The sequence below is a fragment of the Gymnoscopelus braueri genome, assembly GCF_963280865.1.
Source record: "Gymnoscopelus braueri genome assembly, chromosome: 1".
Classification (NCBI taxonomy): Eukaryota; Metazoa; Chordata; class Actinopteri; order Myctophiformes; family Myctophidae; genus Gymnoscopelus; species Gymnoscopelus braueri.
Window position 1 is genome coordinate 9,581,034 of NC_137603.1, and position 27,026 is coordinate 9,608,059.

General features: G+C 42.2%; 2 protein-coding genes across 2 annotated transcripts in view; both read left to right on the forward strand.

The window, feature by feature from the left end:
- Positions 1–27,026, forward strand: part of LOC308082404 (leucine zipper protein 2-like) — a gene marked incomplete at both ends in the record, with an annotated part of 164,101 nt that overhangs the window by 37,443 nt on the left and 99,632 nt on the right. The gene's annotated exons all lie outside the window — the stretch shown is intronic.
- LOC308078688 (asparagine--tRNA ligase, cytoplasmic-like) lies at positions 8,355–10,010 on the forward strand (the record flags this gene model as incomplete). Its single annotated transcript, XM_080419971.1, has 1 exon — positions 8,355–10,010. The coding sequence occupies one exon, from the start codon at positions 8,355–8,357 to the stop codon at positions 10,008–10,010; it is 1,656 nt and encodes a 551-aa protein (XP_080276097.1).

Below are 27,026 nucleotides of genomic sequence, written 5' to 3' on the forward strand. Positions count from 1 at the left end.
ACATTAATTGTAAGCTAGCCTAATCAATTGGTATTACACGCTTTAATGCTTACCTATTTACAATATCATGAAAGACTAATCATTCCCTACTCAATATAGTGCACTATAGGGGGTTCTGAACATTTCCATGTTTTTCCAACATTTTTAGTACTACTCTCCCTCTGCCAGCCTGGGGAGAGCCCAGAACTGAGCTCGTGCTTCCTTCAACACATGGGGAGTGGGCAGGCCGCTTCTTATCACCTGACAGGGGGGAGTTTCCCCCGGTAGGACGTAGCGCGTGGAAGGAACACGTTATTCCAACCAGTTCCTTTCCCCTTCATCAGGTCGCCCCGGCTGCATGTTTTTTTGTGAACATGCAGTAATTAAACTTTTCCATGCTAAGGACCACTCAAATAGACTAATCTGTGGCCCCTCTATTGCTAAATGACTTTTTTTTTAAATAAAAAAATAAAAAGCTCTACAAGCTCAGCAATGTGGTCAGTGAATCTTCAACATTAAGTACTTGCAGTAAAATGAAAGAGCAAGACTTGCAGATCCATCAGCCCATTCAGCAAAACAACGTTTTGTTCATGCATTTTGGCATTACGTTACATTAACGTCAGGATCCATTACAGCTCTCATATGTCCTACATTTTGAGCTAAAACAGGTTGGTCCACTGCCTCTAAATACCTGTTGGATGGATGCCATCTTCTAATCCTCTGGGCAGAGACAAACACATCCTTGGGTTATTCAGTATGCCCATGGCCTAATAAACAAGGTGCACAAGGCGTCAGCGTTTAAAATAAGAACGTATTAACTGTACCAGCTGTAGAGGTAGAGAAAAGACAAGCATGTAGTTCATGAAAAGCTGCCATGCAGCTCTTGATTTTTTGTCACTTTGGACTGACGTATACAGACAGAAAGAGTGGCTTATATTAGCTGTGTGGTCTCTCATTTTATTGCTTCTTGTCACCCCTTTTTGTCCGTGCGTGCGTGCGTGCGTGCGTGCGTGCGTGCGTGCGTGCGTGCGTGCGTGCGTGCGTGCGTGCGTGCGTGCGTGCGTGCGTGCGTGCGTGCGTGCGTACGTGCGTGCGTGCGTGCGTGCATGCATGCGTGCGTGCATGCGTGTGTGTGAACAGCTAATCTCCGGCACTGTTGGCTTGGTCGCTGCAAAACTTACTTAGTTACTTCCCACCACTGCATTTATAACTCAATCATGAAGCATATTGTTGGGAGGATAATGTCATCAAGTGTGTAAAAATAATGATGTTATTCATTTAAATCAGCATCAATTAATCCTTTTGTAACTCTTGAGTGTACAAATGGAACCAAATGGACCCATTTGGGTCCATTTGTACACTCTCAGAGGTAAATCACCACAGAGGATTTGAGTGTGTATGAGAGTTGCTTTTGAAGGTCAGTCTATGTGAGTCCAGTGATATGAATAGTGAGTGTGACCTTCACAGCTCTGGCAAGAATCAATAACAAACTCTAATCAGGAGGATATTAGGCCAGACTCAAACCACAATGATGTCACATGAAACCTCTTCTCTGAGCTGGAGACAAAATATTAATTTGCTGCCTAAATGCTGCGATCACTCTATACAGTATGTTTTTTTTCTTTAAAAAAACCGAATAAACTCAACCAAATAAATATCAAAAATGAAAATAAAGAAACTAAGAAATTAGTGTTGAAATAGATGGTCAGATGTTTGCTCTCCAAGGCTACAAGAAATATAATTTTCCCTACTTTCATAAACTGAGACCATATTGCCATATTAGAATTGCTGTTGTCCCCATGTATTTTCCATAATGTTTAAATAGACAATTTATGCGTGAGTTAGTTATGAAAGCTGGCTGTAAACAAAAACAAAAACAGCTCTATGTCTGTTGGGTCTTTGTCCAAACAACCCTGTAATAAGACATATACAGTATGACAGTATTGCGTGTCTTCTTGCATTGTTAATACTCAAAAGTGACAGTAATAAAGAACCATACTTAAGTGTTTAGTATGTAAGCATATACATTATATTTTTAACCACTTGAGCCATATTTACTGTGTTGTATGTACAGTATAGTGAAAATAGCCATAGCCACAGCCTGTGAGCTCCATTTAGTGAATTCATATCATATTTTGTTTTACTTATCACACCTGGAATTACTCGCTGGCAACGCCATTAGTGCCAAATTCCCAAAATCCCAAACCATAGATTTGACACACCTTGCAATTAATCGTGTGATTAGTGAGAGAATTACTTCTCCATCATGTGTAGAAAAGCTCCTGGCTCTCTCCATGTGGGCTAATACAAGTCATTCACCATCACAAGGTTAATAGCAAATCACTTTGAGGGATTTGGGCGATGGGAGTGGAATTCATTCATTGTCACACTGGCCTCTTACGCTAGATTACTGCCCAGAGACTGCAGATCATTATCCAAACCAGGTTCCAGCAAACACTCTGCTCAGGGCTTGATCTCCTGGGTCCAGTGTCAATTCCCCTGACTTTAATGAAAGATCAAAAACTCACCCCTCAATCCCGTTTAATTAGCCGGAGGTTCCTGCAGAATGGTTTCAACCGATGTACCCATGCAGATGGAAAAGTAAAATGATCTAACGTGCGTTGCTCTGTAATGTCAGGGACTTCAGGAGGAGATCAAACACTCGCTCTACAGTAGTATAAAACATTTGTGCTCATTATACAGACACACACATTTTCTCTGAGGGCTCATTTTATACTTTGTTGTGTGGCAGTGTAGCTCAATGAGAAACTGTTACAGTATCTTTGTTGATTAACTGAGAAATGTGCCTTTGAAAATTGGTTATTTCCATCGAGCAAAGGGGTCTGGCATTAAAGTATACATTAACTATGATTCATATCCGGTTGCACATTGTGATGAAAATAGTGGTGGTGTTAAACAAGCACAACACTGGCACACACCAAGCATACACCAGCCGTTAGGCTTAAGCGTCTATAGGGACACATTCATCATGTATGATGTCATAATGTACATATTTGCATGTTGCTCAAAAGTAGGCCAGCACACCATTGTTAGAGCTACAGCACCAGGCTTGATGAGAATGTGGTAATGAGGGTATATTTAAACCTCTTATAATATAATATGAATGAATCATAATCCATTAGGCCTTAGCACCTGGAGAATTACACTGTATGATCCGGCAGTACACACATAAGCCACGGAGAAAAGACTGTGATTTAATTATCTAACTCCTCTCACCTCCACATGTATACCACTAGTACCTCTGTGTTAACTGTTACTACAATATATCTACACGTACAGTACTATAACTTCTGCTGTATTAACTGTTACTCCATCTCACCTTTCTATTGTTATTGTAGCCACAGGTGTATTGTTTAAAGTACCGTACTTGAGTAAATATACTTACTTTCCACCACTGGTGGAAGCTCGCCGTGTGTGTTTTACTTTGCTTTTCTTTTGTCTTTGATACATTTTATGTCGGCTTTTAAACATTTCCCTGACATCAAAGATGTTCTTGCTGAAGTGTTTCATCATTCTCAGTAATGCTTTTGACTTTTTATACAGCATTGAAAACAGGTAAATATGATATACTAGTTTACAATATATTTAATAGAACAAGAACGACTAAACTGTGCCAATAGACAGATGGAGATTAAAGTTGTCATATGAATAGAAAATACGCAAACATATTAATACAGTTTCAGAACATAGTATAGTACTGTACATACAGTACTATACAACTACAACTAATATTATACATTTGTAAAGAAGTGGTTATATGAGTTATACAGTTAGAAACTCATATCACAGAGGTTTCACTAAATTAGACCCCTATCTCCCACTACAGGGCATTACAGTGCAATAAAGCTTGTCTATGACCATAACTAACAAACTGTACTCTATGTTTAATGCCTGTTAGCAATATGAACATTTCTTACTATGTGATGCTCTACTGGTGTCTGAATCACAGTCGAAACAGCACTACACTCACACTGTAGATGATACAACCTTTGTCAGCTAACAGTGAAAACTTCTAACCACTTAAACCCTATACCGCCCTATACTTTGCAGAAAATGGCCGATCTACAATCTCACAACGCATGGTGACTCGTTGTGAGCTTGTAGCTTGTAGCTCGCTTCAACATAGAGACGCTATAGGGTTCACGTGGACAAACATGACCTCATTCAACAACTTACTCTGGGAAATTGAGGTTTGCAATTGCGTTCAGCTAATAAAATAAATGCTTAAATGTTTACTCATACATAAAATATAAGTGCACCCAAGGTTGAATGGCTGGCATTGGATCCTTTTGGCAGGTGTAACTTCTTGTAGACATTTCTTGTATTGTTTTATCAGCCCCTGACAGGGAAGAATTGTTGTCCACTCTTCTGTTTTTTTTAGTCCTTCGATGGTTTGATGTTTGAGGGTTCTCTTACATGTACTGCTGTCTTCTACTGGATGTCTCCCCACAGCATTCATATTGGATTATGATCCATGGGCTTTAACTTTGCCATTCTATAACCTTTCATTGATTCTTTCTCAGTGATTATGTTGTTGATTTTGCTTTGTTTATCGCTGAGATGTTCTGACAGGTTGTATCATCGTGTGCTTTTTTGTTAGTTTTGGGGTGTTGTGTTGCGTTGTGTGCGGGGTTGTGTTTTGTGGGGTTGTGTTGTTTTAAGGCAGAGAGAGAAAAAGCAAAAGTATTTCATCGTTTTATGAAACAAAAGTTGAACTAAACAGAATGTTTTTGTGTCATTGTCTTGCTGGAAGTTCCACTTAGGCCTACAGTACAGTACAATTCATCTTCAGCATTTTGACGGATGGCACATGATTTCCTCAATTATTCTCTGGTACAGTGAGGAATGTGTGGATGATTCAACGATGGCGAGCTGGCCAGGTCCTCCAGACCATAATGCTCTCATCACCATGCTTTACAGGTTCTTTTGTTCAAAGGCAGTTATAGGTTTTCATCTAGAATGCCAAACTGCCATCACGACCAAATAACTCAAGCTTGGACTCATGTATCAGAGCACAATGTCCCAGAGCTGCTGGTCTGCTCCCAAGAGCTGTCTGCCAAACTTCAGCCATCCATTTATTTGTTGCTGTCAGGCAGAAACCACACACGCACGCACGCGCGCGCGCACGCGCGCACGCACGCACGCACGCACACACACACACACACACACACACACACACACACACAGCGATATAAGTCGACAGTTCTTGATGTCCAGCTCCAGATAGCAACTTGTGTGAATAGAAGGGCTGTGATTGAATGTGTGAAGTGATATCAAAGAAAACGTGCCAAACGTTTTATTTTATTTATTATGAACTGTTTCATTGTTTCCAGTGTAATGGCATATTACTGAGAAGGTGTCAGCTAGTTAGTCACAGCAATAGCTGCTAGTTTCCAGCCCCAGTTGGTTAATGATTAATGTTGATAAATGGTATATAAATGGTGCATTTATATAGCACTTTTATCCAAAGCGCTTTACATAGATTGTGCATTACATTCACCCATTCACACACACACGGCAGAGGAAACCATGCAAGACACCAACCCACTCATTGAGAGCAATTAGGGCTTCAGCGTCTTGCTCAAGGACACTTCAACACTAACTCTGGGGGAGCCCGGGATCGAACTGGGAACTTTGCGATTGCCATCCGGCCGCTCTACCCCTGAGCCACTGCCGCCCATTGAGAGTGCTGATTGTTTTAAGTACTGTTAAAAGTAGTTTTTTGTAGGGCAAAACAGTTAGTTGCTAGGGTAAAACAGTGGTTGCTGTGGTTTAATTGGTGGTTGCTATGGTACAACAGTGGTTGCTAGGGTCTAATGTGCGGTTGTTAGGGTAAAACAGGTGGTTGCCAGGGTAAAACAGTGGTTGCTATGGTTTAATAAAGGGTTGCTAAGGTCTAGACGGTTGCTAGGGTCCAATCAGAATTGACCAGGTCACTGTGATGTCGTTGTAATAAAGGGGCGGGTAGAGCATCGGGGCTGTCAGTGTGTTTAAGCCACATAGCGGAGGTACTTGATTGTTGTTCAATTCATTACTTTTTTATTTTGTTTACCTCATTGTTTGGACTGCTCTTAAGCTAAAGACAAATGGAAGCAGAGGAAATAACAGAACATGCGATCCACAGTTCCATAGGGCGACCCGTTTCAGGCAAAGTTCTTCTTCGACCAATCGGGGTTCGGCAAGGAGGCACCGGTCGAGAACCCCAGTTGAGCGGCGACATGGCCCTCCAGGGGAGACTCTCTATCGGGGACCGGTACCCATCATACCGGTGTTCGCCTCTCCGAACCCTAGAGAGTTCGCAAGATTAAAGGGGGCATTGAAGGATGCCTTCCCTCCCAACACAACAGAACAATTCAAGTTCCGCATTGTATGCGACCATCTGAAGCTTGAAGACGCTTACTTAGTGGCGGAGGCTCACGCAGACTCATCACACCCCTACTCAGAGACTATGGCAGCCCTCGCGGAACAGTTCGGGCAGCCTCATCAAGTGGCAATGCAGGGCATCGCTGAGCTCATACAGGGACCCACCATTCGGAATGGAGACATAGAGGCATTCCGAACATTTACTCTGAAAGACCGAGGCCTGGTGGCTCTGTTATCAAAATCCGGGAGAGAAGGAAGAGCGGAGCTGATATGTGCAACCTATGTCATGCAACTCTTAGCTCGGCTGCCGTATGATTTAAGGGTAATATTCCAAAAGTCCGCCAACAAGAACCGGATTCGGACCCCCTTCCTGCCGGACCTGGCAGAATGGCTCTTGTTTGAAATGAGGATGAGATGTAAAGGAGCACAGATAGGTGGTCACCAGGAACAGAGCCCACAGCGCGACCGGCACAGGACGACACGCGTCCCTAGCCCCCGACGGGCCGTTCGGCAACCGGAGGTACGCAGTCCACGCAACACTGCTCGGACACATAGGATCCGAAGTCCACAGAGAGCTACCCAGCCGTATAAGAGACCTGTGAATATAATGATGAATACCACAACTACGAACCTTGCACAGTCTAGAAGGCAGAACAGAGGCAAGAGGTACCAAGGGCATTGCCCGTACTGTAAACAGGCTTATCACACACTGAACTCCTGTGCGGGGTTCAAGCAGCTAACTACAGTTCAGAAACGGCGCTGGATCATGGATGAAAGGATGTGCTGGAGGTGCGGTAGATCTCACCAGGCCAGGGATTGCGACCTACTCAAGAAATGCTCACAATGCAACCAAACCCATCTGGACATTCTCCATGACGTACAATCTCGAGAATGGACGAAGGAAGGACAGGGGCCTGGAGAGGATGAGCACCCGCAGGTCTAGAGACAACCGCAGGTCGAGAGCCGTGACAATCAACCAACGACCAACGACGGATCACAACCTGTCACCAAGATCATGCATACCACCGATGGGTTCCTGTGCGTGGACCACTCTCCCAGAGGACGGAATGTCATGCTGAAGATTGTTAAAGTGTTGATTAGAAACGGTGACCAGGCAACAGAGGCCTACGCGGTGCTAGATGACGGGTCGGAGTGGACAATTCTGCTACAAGCTGCTGCTCAACGGATGGGTTTTGTCTGGGCAGCCTGAGGTATGACGTCTCAGAACTGTAAGGGAGCTCCAAGTTCTGCACGGGGCGGCAAAATATCCTCCTCATGGGGCGGCGGGACGCATCTCTACCGCAAGTACTGTATAATGAGTCAGAAATGATGAGCAGACGAAGATGGAGACACAGCCAAATCCTCGCCGACCAGTTCTGGAAATATTTCGTGAGGTGTTACCTATAAAACCTCCAAGTCCGGCAGAAATGGCAGATCGAGATGGCAGACCGAAAGGAGGAAAGGAGGTGTGGGGAAAAGGAGAAAAAAAAAGGGGGGAGGAATAAGAGAAGGAAGCGGATGCTAGGGAACATCCTGGAATGTTTACGTATTTCCACCGGAAATCCGTGGGGCGGCGTATGCCAGGAATGTTCTTGAAATGTTTACGTTTTTCCATGGGAAAACCGTGGGCGGCTGTTACGAACATTCAGGGCATACTTAGAAACAATAGCCTATATATGGAGATCCCTATAGATGGAGACAATAGACCTGCAAAGTCGTCATAGAGACCCAAACGTGCCATATGTACGGAGTCTGTACGGAGTATAGACATAACCATCACGTCCAGGGCTGACGTCTTGATCCCATATTTGGCCATAACTAACTAACTAACTAATCGGCAGCTCCATATATGGAGACGTCTGACACTATCTGACATCATCATAGTGATGTCAGGACCGCAAGCCAGTATTATAAAGAGAGGCTCGAAACCTCTCAGAAGGGCATGTCCCAAAGAGATTCCGAGATACTTTGCTACCTACAGAGAGAGAAGCATGGATCACCTTGCAGAGGAAGTAACAAAGCAAACATCACAACTCACAGTGGGTGAGCTGTATGTGTCAGACAGCATCGGCAGTGATCACGACGGAGAAGGGACCCAGCGCAAACCCTTCAAGACCCCTCTGAAGGCTCTGTCGTCTGTCGGGAACAAGAAGCCGTTCCCGACCATCTATGTGGACTCACAGAAGGAAGGGGAGCGCTGGGCGGTGATTTCTAAGACCCAGATGAAGGACGCCAAGACCGACAAGAAGAAGGTTGAGGACGGCGAGAGAAGGGAAAGGAACCTGGAAGAGGCCAAGAGAATCACCGTCGAGATGGACGCCAGCCTGCCTGAACCGAAGACGGTCAAGATCCGCCACGCGGGAGCGACGAAAGGTCAGAGAGTGAAAGTGTTTGGATGGGTCAAAGAGCTGAGGAGACAAGGGAAGAAGCTGCTGTTCGTCGTGCTGAGAGACGGCACCGGGGAGCTCCAGTGCGTCCTGACCGATAAGCTGTGTCAGTGTTACGACGCCTTGGTCCTGTCCAGAGAGAGCTCCGTGGCTCTGTACGGAACGGTCCAACCGTTACCGCAGGGCCAAGAGGCCCCCGGTGGCCACGAGCTGCACTGCGACTTCTGGGAGCTGATCGGCTTAGCCCCGGCGGGCGGAGCCGACAACGTCCTCAACAAGGAGTCGGACGTGGACGTGCAGCTGAACAACCGCCACATGATGCTCCGGGGGGACGCCGTCTCCAAGACGCTCAGAGTGCGCTCGGCGGTCACACAGTGCTTCAGGGACCACTACTTCAGCCGGGGATACTGCGAGGTCACCCCGCCCACCATGGTCCAGACCCAGGTGGAAGGCGGCTCCACGTTGTTCAGCTTCGACTACTTCGGCGAGCAGGCGTACCTGACCCAGTCCTCCCAGCTGTACCTGGAGACCTGCTTGCCCGCGCTGGGAGACGCCTTCTGCATCGCCCAGTCCTACCGCGCCGAGAAGTCGCGCACGCGCCGCCACCTGGCCGAGTACACCCACGTCGAGGCCGAGTGTCCCTTCATCACCTTCGAGGACCTGCTGGACCGGCTGGAGGAGCTGGTGTGCGACGTGGTCGACCGCGTGCTCAAGTCCCCCGCCGGCGCCCTGCTCGAGGACCTCAACCCCGACTTCAAGCCTCCCAAGAGGCCCTTCAAGAGGATGAGCTACGTCGAAGCCATCGACTGGCTCAAGGAGCACGACGTCAAGAAGGCCGACGGCGCCCACTACGAGTTCGGGGAGGACATCCCCGAGGCTCCGGAGAGACTTATGACGGACGCCATCGGCGAGCCGGTCCTGCTGTGCCGCTTTCCCACCGAGATCAAATCCTTCTACATGGAGCGCTGCGCCGACGACCCGCGCCTCACCCAGTCTGTGGACCTGTTGATGCCCAACGTGGGCGAGGTGGTTGGAGCATCCATGCGCATCTGGAAGGAAGAGGAGCTCCTCGAGGGATACAGGAGAGAAGGGATCGACCCGACGCCCTACTACTGGTACACCGACCAGAGGAAGTACGGCACCTGTCCCCACGGCGGCTATGGACTGGGCCTGGAGCGCTTCCTCACCTGGATGCTCGCCGCAAAGCACGTCAGAGACGTGTGTCTGTACCCGCGGTTCATACAACGCTGCCGACCATGAGCACGCACACACGCAAGCGCGCACTAGTGATGGGCATATCGATACTTGTATCGATATATCGATGGATTGTGTGAATATCATTTGGTATCGATACTTAAAAAAAAATATCGATACTTTTGAATGTACTTCCGGTTCCGGTTTACAGTCATTTCCGGTTCCGTTTCTGGTACTTCCGTTTCCGGGTTATGGCCATTTCCGGTCCCGTTTCCGGTGTGTTTCTGTTTCCGGTTCTGGTATCGGTATCGGTATCGGTATCGGAAAATTGGCCGCAAAAATATCGGTATCGTATCGACTTGAAGAAATGTGGTATCGGCCCATCACTAGCACGCACACAACACACTTCAGCATGATTTCATTTATGTGTGTTCTGTAAGTGTATAAAGAAAAAGTGGAGAGTATTGTGGAGCTGCTGCTATGGACTTCGTCCTCAAAGGGAATCAGCTTAGTGTTTTAAAATGTTAAAAACAATATTGTACATTTGTTAAATGTATGTTTAAATAATATTTCCATCAAATAAGTCAGATGATTTATTTTTAAACTGTGGCTTTAACATCTCAATACAATACAAAGATATTGCTTCCTATATTCCTATATTGTCAATGTTTCATTGGTCTGAAAAGTTCTTGGAAATACAGTAGCTTTGAAAGTCCTTTTAGACATAATGGGCTCAACTGTTCTCAGGACCTTGAAGAGCTCTTTAGCTTGTGGGATGATGTTACCACACAAGTCAACAACTAAACCAGGCTTACAATGATCAGTGGTGGAAAGTAATGTACCTCAAGTACTGTACTACTTCCATTAGTATTTTCATTTTTTAGACTTCCACTCCACTACGTCTCAGAGGCAGGTATTGTACTTTTTACTCCACTACAATTATTTAACCTGCAGATTCATATTATTACTAGAGGTTCGGGCCGCTACGCGGCCCTCACATCTATAGTTCTCACACCTATGTCGCACCGCCAATCCGACTTATATAGCAGATCTCTATTTGTCAGTCCTTGTCCCTTTTATGCCCATATATGGAGATACCTGATGTCAACAGTATATGCCCATATGCCCATATATGGAGATCCTTGATTTCGGCATTGGTAACTCCGTATATGGTTATGTGTCAAAGTGACATGAGCGTGACAACGTGGTCCGCCAGCCAGTCCTCCCTTAAGCCAATTTTAATATGGGATTATTATAAAACATACATTAACCACTTGAGCCCTGTGATATACTTAATAGACAATCTAAGTACAAAATCTGAGTACTTCTTCCAGCACTGACAAGGATTCTATGATACTGGGACGTTTATAAGACCTTATTTAATCACATCTATTTCAGTATATTATATATCTCAGTACATGGCTGAGCTCACACATTGTCCCACCTCGGATAGAGCTTTGAGGTCAGCTGAGGTGACCGAGCCATTGCAGCGGCTGCCCCCAGGCTCTGGAACACCTCGCTCCTCCATATTCCTTCTTCTCAGTCCCTAGAGCTTTTTAAATCTTTATTAAAGAGTCACTTTTTTTTATCCCTGCATCCTTCTATTCTAGCTGAAACCCTGGCCTTAGCTGTGTAATGCTGTTTTTGAGTTGAGTTGGGATCCGTAAGCTCATAATGGTATCACTAATAGTGATGAAATAAGCATTAGGTCAGAGTCCATCTGTGGAATATGTTGGAAAAGAAAAGAAAAAAAGTTAAAAAAAAGTTTTACCTAAAGTAATTGACTCACCAAACGCTGACCTTATGTTATGAAGTTTAACAGTGTTATACTTATTTCCCTGCATTGCAGTATATGCGACAGTTTGACCTTTTCATGTATTCGTTCTTCTCATCACATCTTGCTTTAACCTCTGCGCCTCCTCTTGGTCTATAAGGCTGATGTTTACATCATGCTTTAGGTTGACTCCTGGAACTGCCTCTACATCAACAATTAACATATTGTATAGGAGATATTCTAACTCTAAAATAGACATATTTCTTCATGTGGCTTTACTTTCATCCTATGCTGTCAAACTTTCAGTGTTCATTTAACTCAGATTTAAATTAACGATGAATGGTTTTACCGTGTAGCCCTGTCCATGAGTGAGAGCATCTTTGGACCTCCTTCCTAGAGCGGTGTGTCAAGCTAATAATGCTACAACATTCTGTGTCACATATCTCCATAATATCCATCCAGTCCATCTCGTTATTATGTCGGACACAGCTTATTGTGTAACATCTCAGAGTGGAATCCTTGAATGTTAAACTGCTGTGTGAAGTGCCCTGTGGGGTCTTTTCATTCCTTGCCAGATTGAGGACAGTGGGTGGTGTTTGGCCTCCGTTGTAAACCTGTGTTATTGCTTGGTTTTGTCGAAGGGCCTTACCATAATTTAGATGTTGACATTTATAGTTTTTATTCCACACTGGACTTTTTATTTGTTGATTCTCTTGATGTTTTCATTCCTGACTTGCATTTTTTCCCATACGTTATCATGTTTTCTATTCGGTACTTGGATTAAATTATTCTCTTTTTTATGTGTTTTTACAGTACACTGTACACTAACAACAGCAACAAGCCGAGGCAAAAAAAGTGGACTGGTCCTAAAATTGAAAGACGACGCCCTCGTTTCAAGCAGTGTAATTTAGAACCTAATTCTGCTGCTGCTGGTTTTATGTTTGTACCTTATGTCAGCTGCCTTGAGGCTACAAATGAGTAGCCCTGCATGGTCTCACTTGTAGCCCATTAATATAATAAGTGCACACAGATCCTTCCTCACAGTTTATCAAATGCATTGGCGATGAGCGCATTAGACAGTGTTTCAGCTGAGCAAACCTTTTCCTGCACTCACTCTCTCGCCCCAATATACTCACAAAAATGTGCTGCAGATATTTTCTGTCAATTCAGCCAATTGTGGAAGGTTCATCAAGATAGGACTTTCATTTCTTTTCATTAGTTATAATACACTGTCTTGGAGTCTCTTGCTATAAGACAAAAACTGGGGGCAATATGTTGATTAAGCCTGATTTATACTTTGTGGTACAACGGTGTGGCACGCCGGAAATACCTGACCTATAAGTTCACAAGGCGTCAAAGATGAGACACGTTTATGAGCTCGAGATCTGCTATTTTCAGAGCATACGTTTATCATTAATTAGAAACTAGTGTACCCCTCAGGCATGCCATGTTTAAACCCTGCAGTAAAACTTGATGTTATGCTAAACATATTAACCCATTTAGACCTGGAACGCATCTGTGTCAGTTTTTGATTTGAGCTAAAAAGCATTATTTTAAACTTTGGCGATTTAAAAATAGCAGATATACAAGCTCATAGCGCGGCACCGAGTGCCGCACTACAAACTTTAGATCTGCTATTTTTGAAAAATCGTGAAAATGTGTGAAAATCTTTGAATATATATTATTTAACACATTTAACTAAAATCTTTGCTTCTGGGGGTCCCTGGAACAAAATATTTTGAGATGGGGGTCTGCGGCCGAATATCATTTTGGGGGTCCTTGACATGAAAAAGATTGAGCACCACTGATATAGAAACATATAAGTTTTTCAGAAAACTGTTAGGATTTAGAAGACATTAGTAAGAATCGGCCTCAGGTCTTAAATGGGTTAAAAGGCTCAAGTTGTCCTATAGCAACTATATCTTAATTAAAATCTATGTAAAATGGTACTTGCTTGAGACATGCATAATCTCTGTTTCCTCGCATACTGTATGATAAAGAGGCCATGTGCATTTCAACATATGATAAGAGGCAATTTGTAGAATGAATGAACATGGAAATGACCCAGTGAAGCAAGATAATTATGTGTGCGTGTGCGTGTGTGTGTGTGTGTGTGCGTGCGCGCGTGTGTGTGCGCACGTGCGTGTGTGCGTGCGTGCGTGTGTGTGTTGTGGCTGGGGGGGGGTCATAGGACGGTCATGGCCACCCACCTAACAAACTGCAAACCATGCAGTCATTCACACCATCCACTACATACATCACTGTAATGTTTGGTACAGTATAGGTTGCATTTGAACCTGATATTCATTAATATCAGGTTCATTAAGGACATATTAAATTGGTTCTCAAAGTGGGGTCCTTGGGGAGGTTCCAGGCGGTTCCCAGCTAAATGTGTTAATATAGCATCGCAATCATTTTAACCACTTTAACCTTTTATACTTTGGCTATTAAAAAATAGCAGATATACAAGCTCATAGCGCGGCGCAGAGGGCCAAATACATATCATGGGGGGTCCTTGACATGAAAATGTTTGAGAACCACTGATCTATTACATCACGGCAGTGGCTCAGGGGTAGAGTGGCCGGGTAGAGTGAACTAGAAACCGCAGGGTTCCCAGTTCGATCCCGGGCTGGGGGGCTCCCCCAGAGTTAGTGTTGAAGTGTCCTTGAGCAAGACGCTGAATCCCTACTTGCTCCCGATGAGCAGGTTGGTGCCTTGCAGCATGGTTTCCTCTGCCACCAATGTGTGAATGGGTGAATGTAATGCAGAATCTATGTAAAGCGCATTCGATAAAAGCGCTATATAAATGCACCATTTACCATTTACCATTTACATCACTGTAATGTTTGGTACAGTATAGGTTACATTTGAACCTGATATTCAGGGGCGTCACTACCGTCACGCAGACAACGCGGTTGCGTTGGGGCCCATGACGTTAGGGGCACCTCCCCGCCCAGAAAAAAAAAAATAATAATAAAAAATTATATATATAAAAAAAAAAAAAAATGAAAAAATAAACCTGGGTGTGCCCCTTAACATTGTTACAAAACCGTTGTTTATGTACCCGAAATCCGTCACAAACACGCGAAAAAAGTATCAGAAACCATTAATAACCGCAAAATGTTTGCGCGCCCGCTGTGACTACCTCGCGTCGGGGCCTACTTTTGCCTCGTTACGCGACTGCTGATATTCATTAATCCACAATGGGTGGGCAAGGCACATGTTTTCCAGGCTGGTATGATCGTCCAGCCCTCTGTTAGAATAATGCAAGCATAGAATAACATTAGACACATTATTAGTATTCAGTGACTGTCCTAAATCATTGTGTTGGTAGGTAAACCAAGTTATTAGTTATTATCTGTAGAAAAATAGCAATCTATAAATCACCATTTTTGCCCGCTTTGCTGCTCATTAATATTTAATATCATGGCTTCTGTCATTAGCAGAGTGAATAGTTAAACTATACAGAGATGCAAATTAAGCAGCAACAACATTCACTTACTGTACAGCACAGTATTTAGGCAAAGCAGACCAATTATCTCCACCTCTGGGAATAATAATAAACTAGCATTTAAAATGTCTAAAAAGCCCAGGAAGAATGTGCACATTTAATTGATCTCACAAAATGTAATTGTTCCCAGAAATAAGTGTGACAAATATTAAGGGACAACAACTTTGGTATGCCATAAATATGTACAATGATGAAAACTAGAAAAGTGCAGCAATTTATCTTAGAAAGATAAAGTCATATTTCAACTGTCATAGAGTTTTACATGTTTTCCAAGAGGTTCATAAAACAGCCAGTGTCCTAAATGTACTGTCTGCCACTAATAAAGGGTAGCTGACTACTCTCAACATCACTGACCTGAGGATTGACTCTCAAAAGTCATGTGATGGCAGATCAATATCTGTGCTGTAAGCCCAGATGAGTGGCTTTAAGGTTCAACATGTCACTGCTGATCCTGGTCACTGTTACAGATAGGAAACTGAACACCTCACATCCATCACAATGTTGTGTTCAAGTATCTGTTTTTTTTCCCCACTAAAGTCGAGAGATTGTGCTACCGGCGGTATGAAAACAATACCCGAAGAGTCACGTATAGCGTTAAGGAGAAATCTTAATGCTGTGGACCAGAGCTAGTATATCTCAAAACACCATTGGAAAATGAAATGAAAGGTATTAGTGCGGATGCAGCCTGAGGCTTTGGACTGTTTGGCAGGCATGGAAGGACTGGATAGATGTTGACTCATTCAGGGTGTGATTCTAGGGACTGTTGTCATTGCATGAACATCTATAGGCCTACAGAAGGAACTGCGTGAGTCGTTGTTTACAAAGTGGCTGTTCTATTGCACCCTGGCAACAGTGACCATGTGACAGCCTTGTTGAAGTGAAATTAGACCAAGTGGTATCATTTTATATCCCTCTGTTCTGTCACTGACCTTATAGGACCAATCTGCCTTCACTGTTTAGCCTGTTCAAACATTTGCCGAATGCATGATCACAATATTACCAAGGGATGGCCAGAAACAGAAATCCCATCACATAGTGGTGTAAAGTAACTACGTACATTTACTCAAGTACTGTATTTAAGTACAATTTTGAGGTATTTTTTTACTTTACTGGAGTATTTCCAATGTTTTGGTACTTTTACTTCTACTCCATTACATCTCAGAGGCAAATATTGTTCTTTTACTCTTTTAATTATTTGAAAACTTTAGTTACTAGTTACTTTGCAGATATAAATGATTATACTATAAAACATACATTAACCACTTTAGCCCTAATTTATACATAGGCTATTTGGAAATAGATGATAAGTATCTTTTAATGGCAACACTTTTGTACTTTTACTCGAGTAATATTTTGAACACTTTATATTGCGGTATTGCTACTTTTACTTAAGTAAAATATGTGCGTACTTCTTCCACCACTGCCCTTACACAATAGTACAATTCACAATTTATTGATTTTTGCAGACACTCTTAAATAGAGTGAGAGTAAATGTCACGACCCCTTGTCAACACATGACAAGCTAAATGTTCACATAATTAGAATGCAGAGTAGAGCACTGTTTAGTGCTATCAGGTAAACATCAAACCTAGCATCTGTCTAAACAGCATGCTATCTAAATAGCAGTCTTATCATTTTTTTGTCAAGCAAACAGGCATCTGCTGTCAATTTGATAAATATAGATGGATATTATAGAAAGAGTACAGAGAGAGCTAATAAGCATACAGCACTGGGTTCAGATGAGGTACTCTGCCACTAAAGTAGCCTACAGTATAAATCATACTTTAGAGGGACCAGTTTGTTTGTAGTCATTGACAAAAACAATGCTGTGCTAGAAGAATATTACGCTATAGCTATACTATTAAGCTATAGGAAAACTAATAAGGGAGTTGTACTAGTTGTAGCTACTGTATGCTGGATGTGTTTCAGACTTTTAGCTGTTCTCATAAACACGTTCATGCCTCAATTCCTCTTTGAGCTTATTCTTTTGCTTTGTCTAACATTAGAGATAATCTATTCTAAATCTAATCTAATTAAAGCATGTTGAAGTTAATGACACACTGAGGTATAATGTATCATTGTGTAAATCTGTATGTCACAGTGGGTGATAAATGTTATTCATCAATTTGATGCATTTACTAATTATAATGGCAGCTCATGATGAGCAATTGGTTAATGGCTTTACAAATGAGTGTCATTTAATTTCAACAGATTTGTTTAAAAGTTCAAAGATGTATTGGTAGTGTAACATCCTCTGCTTAAATGCCAGAAGAGAAGACATATAAAAATATATAATTTAAATGAATGCCAAGGCTTTGTATTATCAAACAAAACCTCAAAGCCTCAAACCACACAAAAAAAATACATTGAAGCAGTTGCAGTTTAAACAATGACAAAGGAGTTTATTGATCATATGAAACATTTATTTTACCACCAAGATTCAAACAGCCCAAAGGCACTTCTTGAAATAACAACTTTTCCTTTCAAAACAACGCCATTAAAGCAAAGCACCGGAAAACATAATGTTTTTGAGATTTTCAAGAAGCTTTGTTCACGAATGTGAGAATCAGTGCAAGAGAACAACTATGACTAAATTATACCTTTGTTCATTTTAGTTTTAAACACTAAGACAAAGTTGCTAGTTGTATAATAAAACATATTGGGAGCCGTGGTGGTCTAGAGGTTTAGAGGAGCACGTCTGTGTTCAAAAGGTTCCTGGTTCAATCCCTTGGAAAGGCAGGAAACATCTGGGCAGGGAGGTGAATGAGCAAATCTGGGCAGGGAGGTGAATGAGCAACACTCACTGTGTGTGTGTGTGTGTGTGTGTGTGTGTGTGTGTGTGTGTGTGTGTGTGTGTGTGTGTGTGTGTGTGTGTGTGTGTGTGTGTGTGTGTGTGTGTGTGTGTGTGTGTGTGTGTGTGTGTGTGTGTGTGTGTGTGTGTGTGTGTGTGTGTGTGTGTGTGTGTGTGTGTGTGTGTGTGTGTGTCAAAAAGATAGATGAAAATGTCGACGTGATTTACCTTGGTTAAATAAAGGATAAGAAAAGTGTCATTCTCCATTAAAAAAAAAGTCCTTCCATAGCAGCTCTCATTACCATCGATCCCTTTGTCTTTCACACCTAGCTGGCCGTGTCTCAGCAGCACTTTGAAGCTTCTTCAAAACGTTCTTCTGAATATTTAATCGAAACCCAGAAGAAGAAGAAAAAAACGAAGCCTCCAGTGAAGGTAGAGGGTTCACAGCTATAGTTTTTTATCTGAAAGCTCCTGAATGAAGAACTGAGGAACCCAGAGCAACAACAATAACACATCCTGGTTGACTTTGACACTCACATAACCCATTAAGACCGGGAACACATCTATGTCATTTCCGCGCTATGAGCTTGTAGATCTGCTATTTTAGGAAAAATCGTGACAATTTTATGCAAATCTTTTTGAATTCTATATATATATATTTTTTTTTAAGGCGAACATTTTTAACTAAAATCTTTGCTTCTGGGGGGTCCCTGGAACAAAATATTTTGGGATGGGGGCCAAATACATATAATTTTTGGTGATTATAGTAACATAATGTTTTTTCAAAAAGAAATGTTAGGATTTAGCAGACATTTTTAGAATCCCCAGAAGCAATGATTTGAGTAAAAAATGTTCGCTTTAAAAATATAAACGATTTTAACGATTTGTAAAAAAAAAAAAAAAAGCAGATCTACAAGCTATATGCTATGAGCTTGTATATCTGCTATTTTCGAATATCCAAATAAATCTAAAAATGACACAGATGCGTTCCCGGTCTGAATGGGATAAAGAGACAGCAGAGTACAGAGGGAGGGAGGCTGCCCGGTAGAAAAAGTCAATGCTCCCTGCGCTGCCATTGTCAGAGCCCAGAGAGACGGTTACAGGGCTGACAGCATGAGCTATCCCACAAAGAGAAGAGTCTGACAATACACCATGACAGATCCTCACTGTCGGGAGGAAACCTCGTATGTCCAAAACCGTTACTGTACTCTTCAGGAAATGGGTGAAAAAAACCACCTGTTTTCCAATGGATCCAATGTAGTTATTGTTTAGTCACAAGCTCTTGATGATACTTTTCATTGGTTCAACATTTATAAAACCCACAGACTTTACCACTTTCACAACATTTCAGAAATAGCTATAACGGCCGATCTACAAGCTCACAACGTGTCACATTGCGATGCGTTGTGAGCTTGTAGAATTACCATTTCCGACACACACTTGTACGACAAAGTAGTGCATTAATTTAAGCGAAAACGTAAAAAATTGAAGAATATGGAGATACAAAGTTTCTGTTCGACAGTGATGACTTCGAGAGAAGATTCTGTAAAAAAAGAAAACAGACTAAGAGATGCACCATATTAGCTTCTAAACTATAGCCTCTTTGATGCCGTTGCCATCCTATTTTATGGTGCTCTGGACCAGGGTCTCTGGTGTACAGTGAGCCATGTGATCTATACTCCTCCATTGCTATTCTCAGCACACTTCAGTTGGTTGAGGCTCCACACCTCTCCAACATCACAAAAAACTCTTCACTTTGGTATGAATCTCTCAAGCTGAAAATCATATTGTTGCTGTCGGGCAGTGTTTAAAACAGGGAACAGACAGTGGAGAGTCTAGTGGACTGTCCGTGGACTTTTTCCTTTTTGGGATTAAGGAATCCCAGAGAGAAGATTTGTAAAGCATAATGACAATTATCACCTAAACTAACTTAATTTTGTATTCGCGTTGCCATCTCATGTGTTTGTTCCCTCTCGGCTGAGTTTATCCAAATCTTAACGGCCTGCTGGCTTGATAGAAGAGACAGCAGAGCTTCTGTGTTGTTACGAGTGCAGCCAATATATGAAGTGGAAGGAAGGCCAAACGTCTGCAGTTTATAGCAGGATAGCTAAGCTAACTCCTCTGGGCAAAGCAGTCTATCTAATAACTGCAGCCCCACATGGTGTCTCACTGAAATTTTTATTCATGTGTTATTTAGTTTGAGTGTTATGTAAAGTAAAGTAGCTTACTGTTGTGTTGAATAAAACAGAAAATATGGATTTCACACACACACACACGCGTGCATGCATGCACGTTTACCGTGCGTGTTCGTGCGCGCGCTAAACAGACAGATTCTTAGACAAACAGATTCTTAGACAAACACCGTGCCATGTTATGTTTTTCATCTTTGCCTTCAAGAATCTCCTCCTCGTCTCGTAAATTGAATACTTTCATCTCTCTTCCACTGAGAAATGTGAAAGCCCAGGTTAGAGAGATAAGTTGTTTCTAATGCACATATTAAATAATGATGGCCTACATTGGAAACAGATGTACATATTTAATTAAGATTAAATTACTTTCGCTAAAGGAATGGAATAAATCAGACTTGTATTTAAGCAGCTGAGTCCCATTGAGATTACACAATATTTAGGAGAACATACGTAGGAGCAATTACACTGTTGCAAACAACATAAACAAACATTAACTCTTTGCCTGCCACACAAAATAACACAACGTTTGCCGCGCCACTGCCAGCGATTTTCTAGTGTTCTTACTATTCGAAAAATCATGGAATATTTTCCGTGATCGCAGTCCTAACGGCGATCGCCTCATTACTCGCACGGAGGTCTCGTAGAATCGGGGGGTAAAAAATGTCCGGTCGCGGTAATCTGTTGCATAGTTGTGGCCAGTTGATTGTGGCTTGTTTTTTTTTGTTGCCAAAAAAAAACAAAAATGGAGATAAAGACATTTTTTCGGGTCATTGCAAGCTGCAATTGAATACATACAGTACTTACATGTGTACACATACATTACGGTACATATACTTTGTCTATATACAGTACAGTACATGCATACAATTCCGATCAGTTCCCATGACTCTGCAATCCATTGAATCTAAATCATTTCAAGCTATGACTGGAGAGTGCTCTATTTTTGGCTTGGCTGAAATTGAAATGTGCAGATGAGATATCATTTAATATTGGGCTTTGATGAAACTGCCTCTTGTGAGCAGTCCACAATTCTCACCCCATTTGTTCAGTTTAGGAAGAAAAATGGACCTCGTCAAGCATGAGTCACATTTATTTCATCGTCGAGGCCTATGGTATTATTATAGTGTTATAGTATTATACGGCTCTGTACTGCTTCATTATAAGCCCCTTATGACAAGACCAGAATGGGGACAGGTTCATTCAAGGTGTTTATGTAGTATTTCAAACAGGTAGTAGACATGTACTGTACAGTGAAATACCCACAGACTTTTGCCTTTCCTAGTCGAGTGTACTGGAAGTACTCATTTTATAGATAACATATTCCTCATGGACAGGTCACATGGACAGGTACTGTACACCAGTGGTGGGAAAAGTACTCATATTTCTTACTTAAGTAAAAGTATCAATATTGCAATTTAGAAATACTAACCCTGTTAAAAGTATAAGTCCGCAATTCAAAATTTACTAGTAATAGTACAAAAGTATTGGTATCAAAATGTACTTAAAGTACCAAAAGTAGACAGTACTCATTATGCAGAATGTCCCATTTCACAACTTTTCAAATGTATACAAATCTTTTGAAAATAGCAGATCTACAAGCTCACAATGTGTCGCAACGCATTGTGAGCTTGTAGATCGTCTATTTTGAAATGGCCGAAATGTATATAGGGCTGATATGTTTTGTAATAATAATCGAAATCTACAAAGTAACTAAAGTTTTCATATAATTGTAGTGGAGTAAAAGTACAATATTTTTCTCTGAGATGTAGTGTAGAAGTAAAAGTATTGAAATCAGGAAATACTCCAGTAAAGTAAAAAATACTGCAAAATTGAACTTAAGTACAGTACTTAAGTAAATGTGCTTAGTAACTTTCCACCACTGCAGTACACACAGTGTGGACACGCAGGATGAGTGCAGTGAGGACCTCCTAGGCAGTCATCTGGCTCAGGGTTCACTACATGTCCATGTGGGACCTGAACACATGTCTGACTACAGGTCCTAGGTCTGACCAGCAGGCATTTATTTGGATAGGAATTGGGCTTTACAAGGAGGGATACTTCTCATAGAACCAGTGCCAGACATATTAAATTACCCATTTTCAAGCTCATCTTTACATAATTGGTCCTCACTAATGCTCATTATAAGATGGAACCATTTCTGTTTACTTACTCTGTGTAGCATTGGTGGACTAGTCTAGTGGACTGTTCTGGAAACCTGCCTATCAATGACATCATCTGTGGAGATTCTAATAGAAACTATACAGCCTTTCAGTTCATAGAAAGTTACCACGCTGAAAGAGAAGCCATTGTTCTCGCATTAATAAAATAATATAAGATGATTGAAATCTTGTTTGAAGTTACCAAACCTTCCTACAGTGCATGATGTTGTCACTGGTAAACAGGTTTCTGAACTGTCCACCGCCTTCCTCTGAGGAGCAGAGTGAGTGAGTAGACAGAAATGGTGACATCTTAGGACCAATTATATGAAGAAAGGTTGAAAATGGACTAAGTGTGCCTTTAACTGTGCTTGATATTTCCCCCCAAGATAATGTAACGTGCTGTTGTGTGATGTTTGAGGTGCTAGATTGACTCTGCACCTTCTGCACAAGGAGTTAGTTTGATCTTGAAATGATGTTTCTGAGTCTTTTCTTCATGACACTGTGATCATGCTGAGCACAGTGCACTGCTCTTAGGGAATCATTTGATTGGTCAAAATTGAATCCACTTGCTAAACTCCCACTGGCAATATATTCAGCCTAATCAAACCCACCTGTATAAATACCCACCCACCATGTTGCTGACTGCACTTCATGCCAGCTCACCTGTCTCCCCAAAATAGGGCCCTTAATCTCACTTTAAGGGTGATTGAATTTTGGCCCTCCACTCCCACCGTCCCTGTTCTTGAGCCAGTGGAATTTACTGCTCTACCTTGGGCCCATTGAATAGCATGAGACTGATGTGCTATTATTAAGGATTTATGCCTTATTTTCATCATAAACACTGGAGCTGTTAGTGCTATATCAAACCAAAATTACTCAATGTATTTCCTCTTTCACTGGATTTCTGATCACTAGTGTTTCATGTCAACAGTTTTGCTCATTTTCAGTGAAACAAATATTCTTGTTTTGAGGGCACGTTTTTTTGCAGTGCAGTTCCCATGTGGATCCCGAGATCCACAGGATTCAATGTAGGTCTCAGACTTCATTTGACCAGCTTGTGACATCAGTCATGGAGGACGTCAGTCATCTATGACATATCTCAGACAGACAGACAGACAGACCTTCTATAATAGTCTCCTGCAGAGCCATGCCGTAGAAAGTCTGCTCTAATCAACAATAAATAAACAATAATCGACTTCATACCTGAATGTTTTATGATTTATCCCTGCCTCTGGTCTGATTGAATTAAATACAGAATGTTGCTTTTGAAATGCCTGATATGTTGGATATTTATGTTTGATAATATCACAATTTAACATGTCGAAATTAGTCAAGAAAAAAAAAAATCGAATCTAATAAAATAAATAGCAGAAATAGCAGATCTACGAGCTCGTTGTGGCATGTTGATTGGCAATTTATACGTGCAACATGCTTAAGTGTTTAAGAAAATGTCACCCCCCCCCCCTCGTTTTGTTTACGACTGGAACCATGGTTGAGATTAACAACAATAACATTCCAACATTGCCCCAGGGAGAGAATCACTCAGGGTGATTGATCCATATTTATGAGGTGATGAGGTGTTAACATCTGGCATGGCTGAGTGCCACCCTGCTGTAGTGGAGAGGTGACCTCTGTCCCACCTGGAAGAGAGATGACATTCTCTCTGAAAAGCTTCCATGATGAAGCCCCGGTTCCCTGTGGCAACCTGGAGCACCTGTGGGACAGCAGATTGAATTCTGTTCCACTACAGTTATTTCACCTGTTGCTGTGACTTTGTCTCTGTCATGTGATGCTGCAGTTATTTAGCTTGTTGGTTTCTAATTAATTTTGTGACATTGTCTTACCCTCTGTTATTTAGTCAAAAAGACCAGGCAGTGTTAAACATTACCTCTTGCTGTACTAAACTCATTGGATTCCATGTTAACATTTGAGCCATTTCACTTAAAAGGGGGTGTAAGTAATATGTAGCCTATATTGTTTTGTTAGCTCTTATATTATTTCTTGTAATTCATCTGCCCTAAAAAAAAGAAAATAAGTAATTGTTTAGTTATCTACCATTGAAATCTACTATGCTAATCAGGATAATCAAATTAGCTTTTTTTTAATGACGTAACGTTGGGTATTTGACATAGGCCCATGAAATTCATTTATTTCATTTTTGGGCGGTGTAGCCGCCCCTATAAGTGGGGTTGGGACACCTCATTAGTATTAGTTTCCTGCACTGTGATTGGCCCACTTGGCCCACTTTCCTGTACTGTGATTGGCTGACTCTATTGGCTGACTCTATTCAGCACTGTGATTGGCTAGCGAGACACATGATGACATTAATAACCTATGAATAGGTTTATGCACTTCCAAAATGTTTTGGAAGTGAGCTTCCATCACTATGATGACCACTGTGATGACCACACCGCCCACTTCACACTGGGTGTGATTTTTTTATTGTATTGGATATTTATGGCTGTATTTATACGACTGTATAGTGTCCTCGCACTGCTATCAACTCCCCTCTGTATGGCTCCTCCCATAATGCGAGAGGCGAACTCAGAACAATGCTCATACTGTCACGATAACTTCGTCCCATTGGCTAGTGCAAATGCCAATCAATATGTGACATAGCCTGTAATTCCTAATTGTTCCTATTGTGGGCATTTCAGTATAGGTGACATTTTTAAAAAAAATGGTACAAAGATAGCAGGGGTGGAATCAAAATGCTTTGATTCTTTTAACTTGAAATTGTGTTGAACAGGTGAAACAGCGTTCCTCCAACTGCAGTATGTGTGATGTCTGCCCTGGCCTAGAATTTCATGTTCTCAGCACCTCTTGAGACTTACTGTAGTACATTTTAAGGGTGAATAAACAATGGGCTACTTTACTCAGGTGTAGTAAATTGCACAATGTGAAGCCAAAGTCATGTATGCTCATGAGAGAGAGAAAAAAAAGTAGCAATGCATACTTCATTACTTCAAGATTCAAATACTGTATTTGTCACATACTCATTATATTTATGGGCAGTAAAACATTGGTGCAGCGCACCATCAGACACTGCTACAAGTAATGTCCAACATATATACTGTAGTACAAAATATAAGTAGGTAATGAAAGATAGCTATGAAAAAGTTATAATACAGGTCTAACATTTTACTAGTAGCAGTAAGTAATCCAGTACGTTATAAAGTGTAAAAACCCAATAAGTATGGTGAGTGACCATAGAATATAATATAAAGTTTTGAATTGCACCTTCCCTGGGACCCAGGATGCACAGAATAATATTAGTTTAGAATTCAGAAGGCAGTACAGAGCTCAGTAACAGCCTGGCCAACCTGCTTGCTCATTTTACAGCCACAGCCAAGGTAATGTTATGGCAGCGAGCCTTAGTGCCATGTTTTCACATCAGGTTGAAGCATTAACTCTTCTTTAGTGACCTAGAAAAGCAGCATCAGCCCTCAGATAGAATCCTCATGGACCACAAGACATGATCCCATTACCGCCGTATTACACATTCTTCACCGGCTCCTCATAAGTGCTGAAATCGATTACAAAGTCCTGCTTCTAAAGTTGCAAGGCATTAAATGTTTTGCCTGGCAGTACATTACTGATTTACTTACTCTCCCCCGAGACCTTCCTTTAACTCTCCAGGTCACCAGATGCATTGGTTTGAGCTGGTTGCAAATAAGGGCAGCTAGGATGTTTTCATGGAAAGCCCTCTCTCTCCTTTTTGGAACAGGGAGAGTTAGGACATCAAACACGATCTTAAGTGCATTGGTTCTCAAAGAGGGCTCCGGGGACCCCCAGGGGTCCTTGGGGGGTACCAGGGGGTCCCCAGCTAAATTATATAAAATAGCGTCACAATCATTTTAACCACTTTAACCATATTATACTTTGGCTATTCAAAAATAGCAGATCTACAAGCTCATAGCGCTATGAGCTTGTATTGATCTGCTATTTTACAAAAATCCCTGGCACAAATTATTTTTGAAATGGGGGGGGGGGGGGGGGGGGGCCGCAGCCAAATACACATCATTTTGGGGGTCCTTGACGTGAAAAAGTTTGAGAACCACTGCTTTAGTGCACACTAAAGCAGTCCAGTCTCCATAAATGGTAAATGGTAAATGGTGCATTTATATAGCGCTTTTATCCAAAGCGCTTTACATTGATTGTGCCATTCACCCATGCACACACACATTCACACACCGATGGCGGAGGAAACCATGCAAGGCACCAACCTACTCATCGGGAGCAATTAGGGGTTCAGCGTCTTGCTCAAGGACACTTCGACACTAACTCTGGGGGAGCGCCCCAGCCCGGGATCGAACTGGGAACCTTGCGGTTTCCAGTTCACTCTACCCGGCCACTCTACCCCCTGAGCCACTGCCGCACTCCATGCATGCTCTTTATTGCAGTCTAGGGTCTGCTTCATCTCTCATCATCCAGCCATTGCTTTTCACTTCTTTCTAGTCCTGGTTTACAGGCTGCTGAGCTTACAGGCTGCTGAGCTTATCCTGCAAGTCACACACACACACACACACACACACACACACACACACACACACACACACACACACACACACACACACACACACACACACACACACACACACACACACACACACACACACACACACACACACACACACACACACACACACACAGAATCC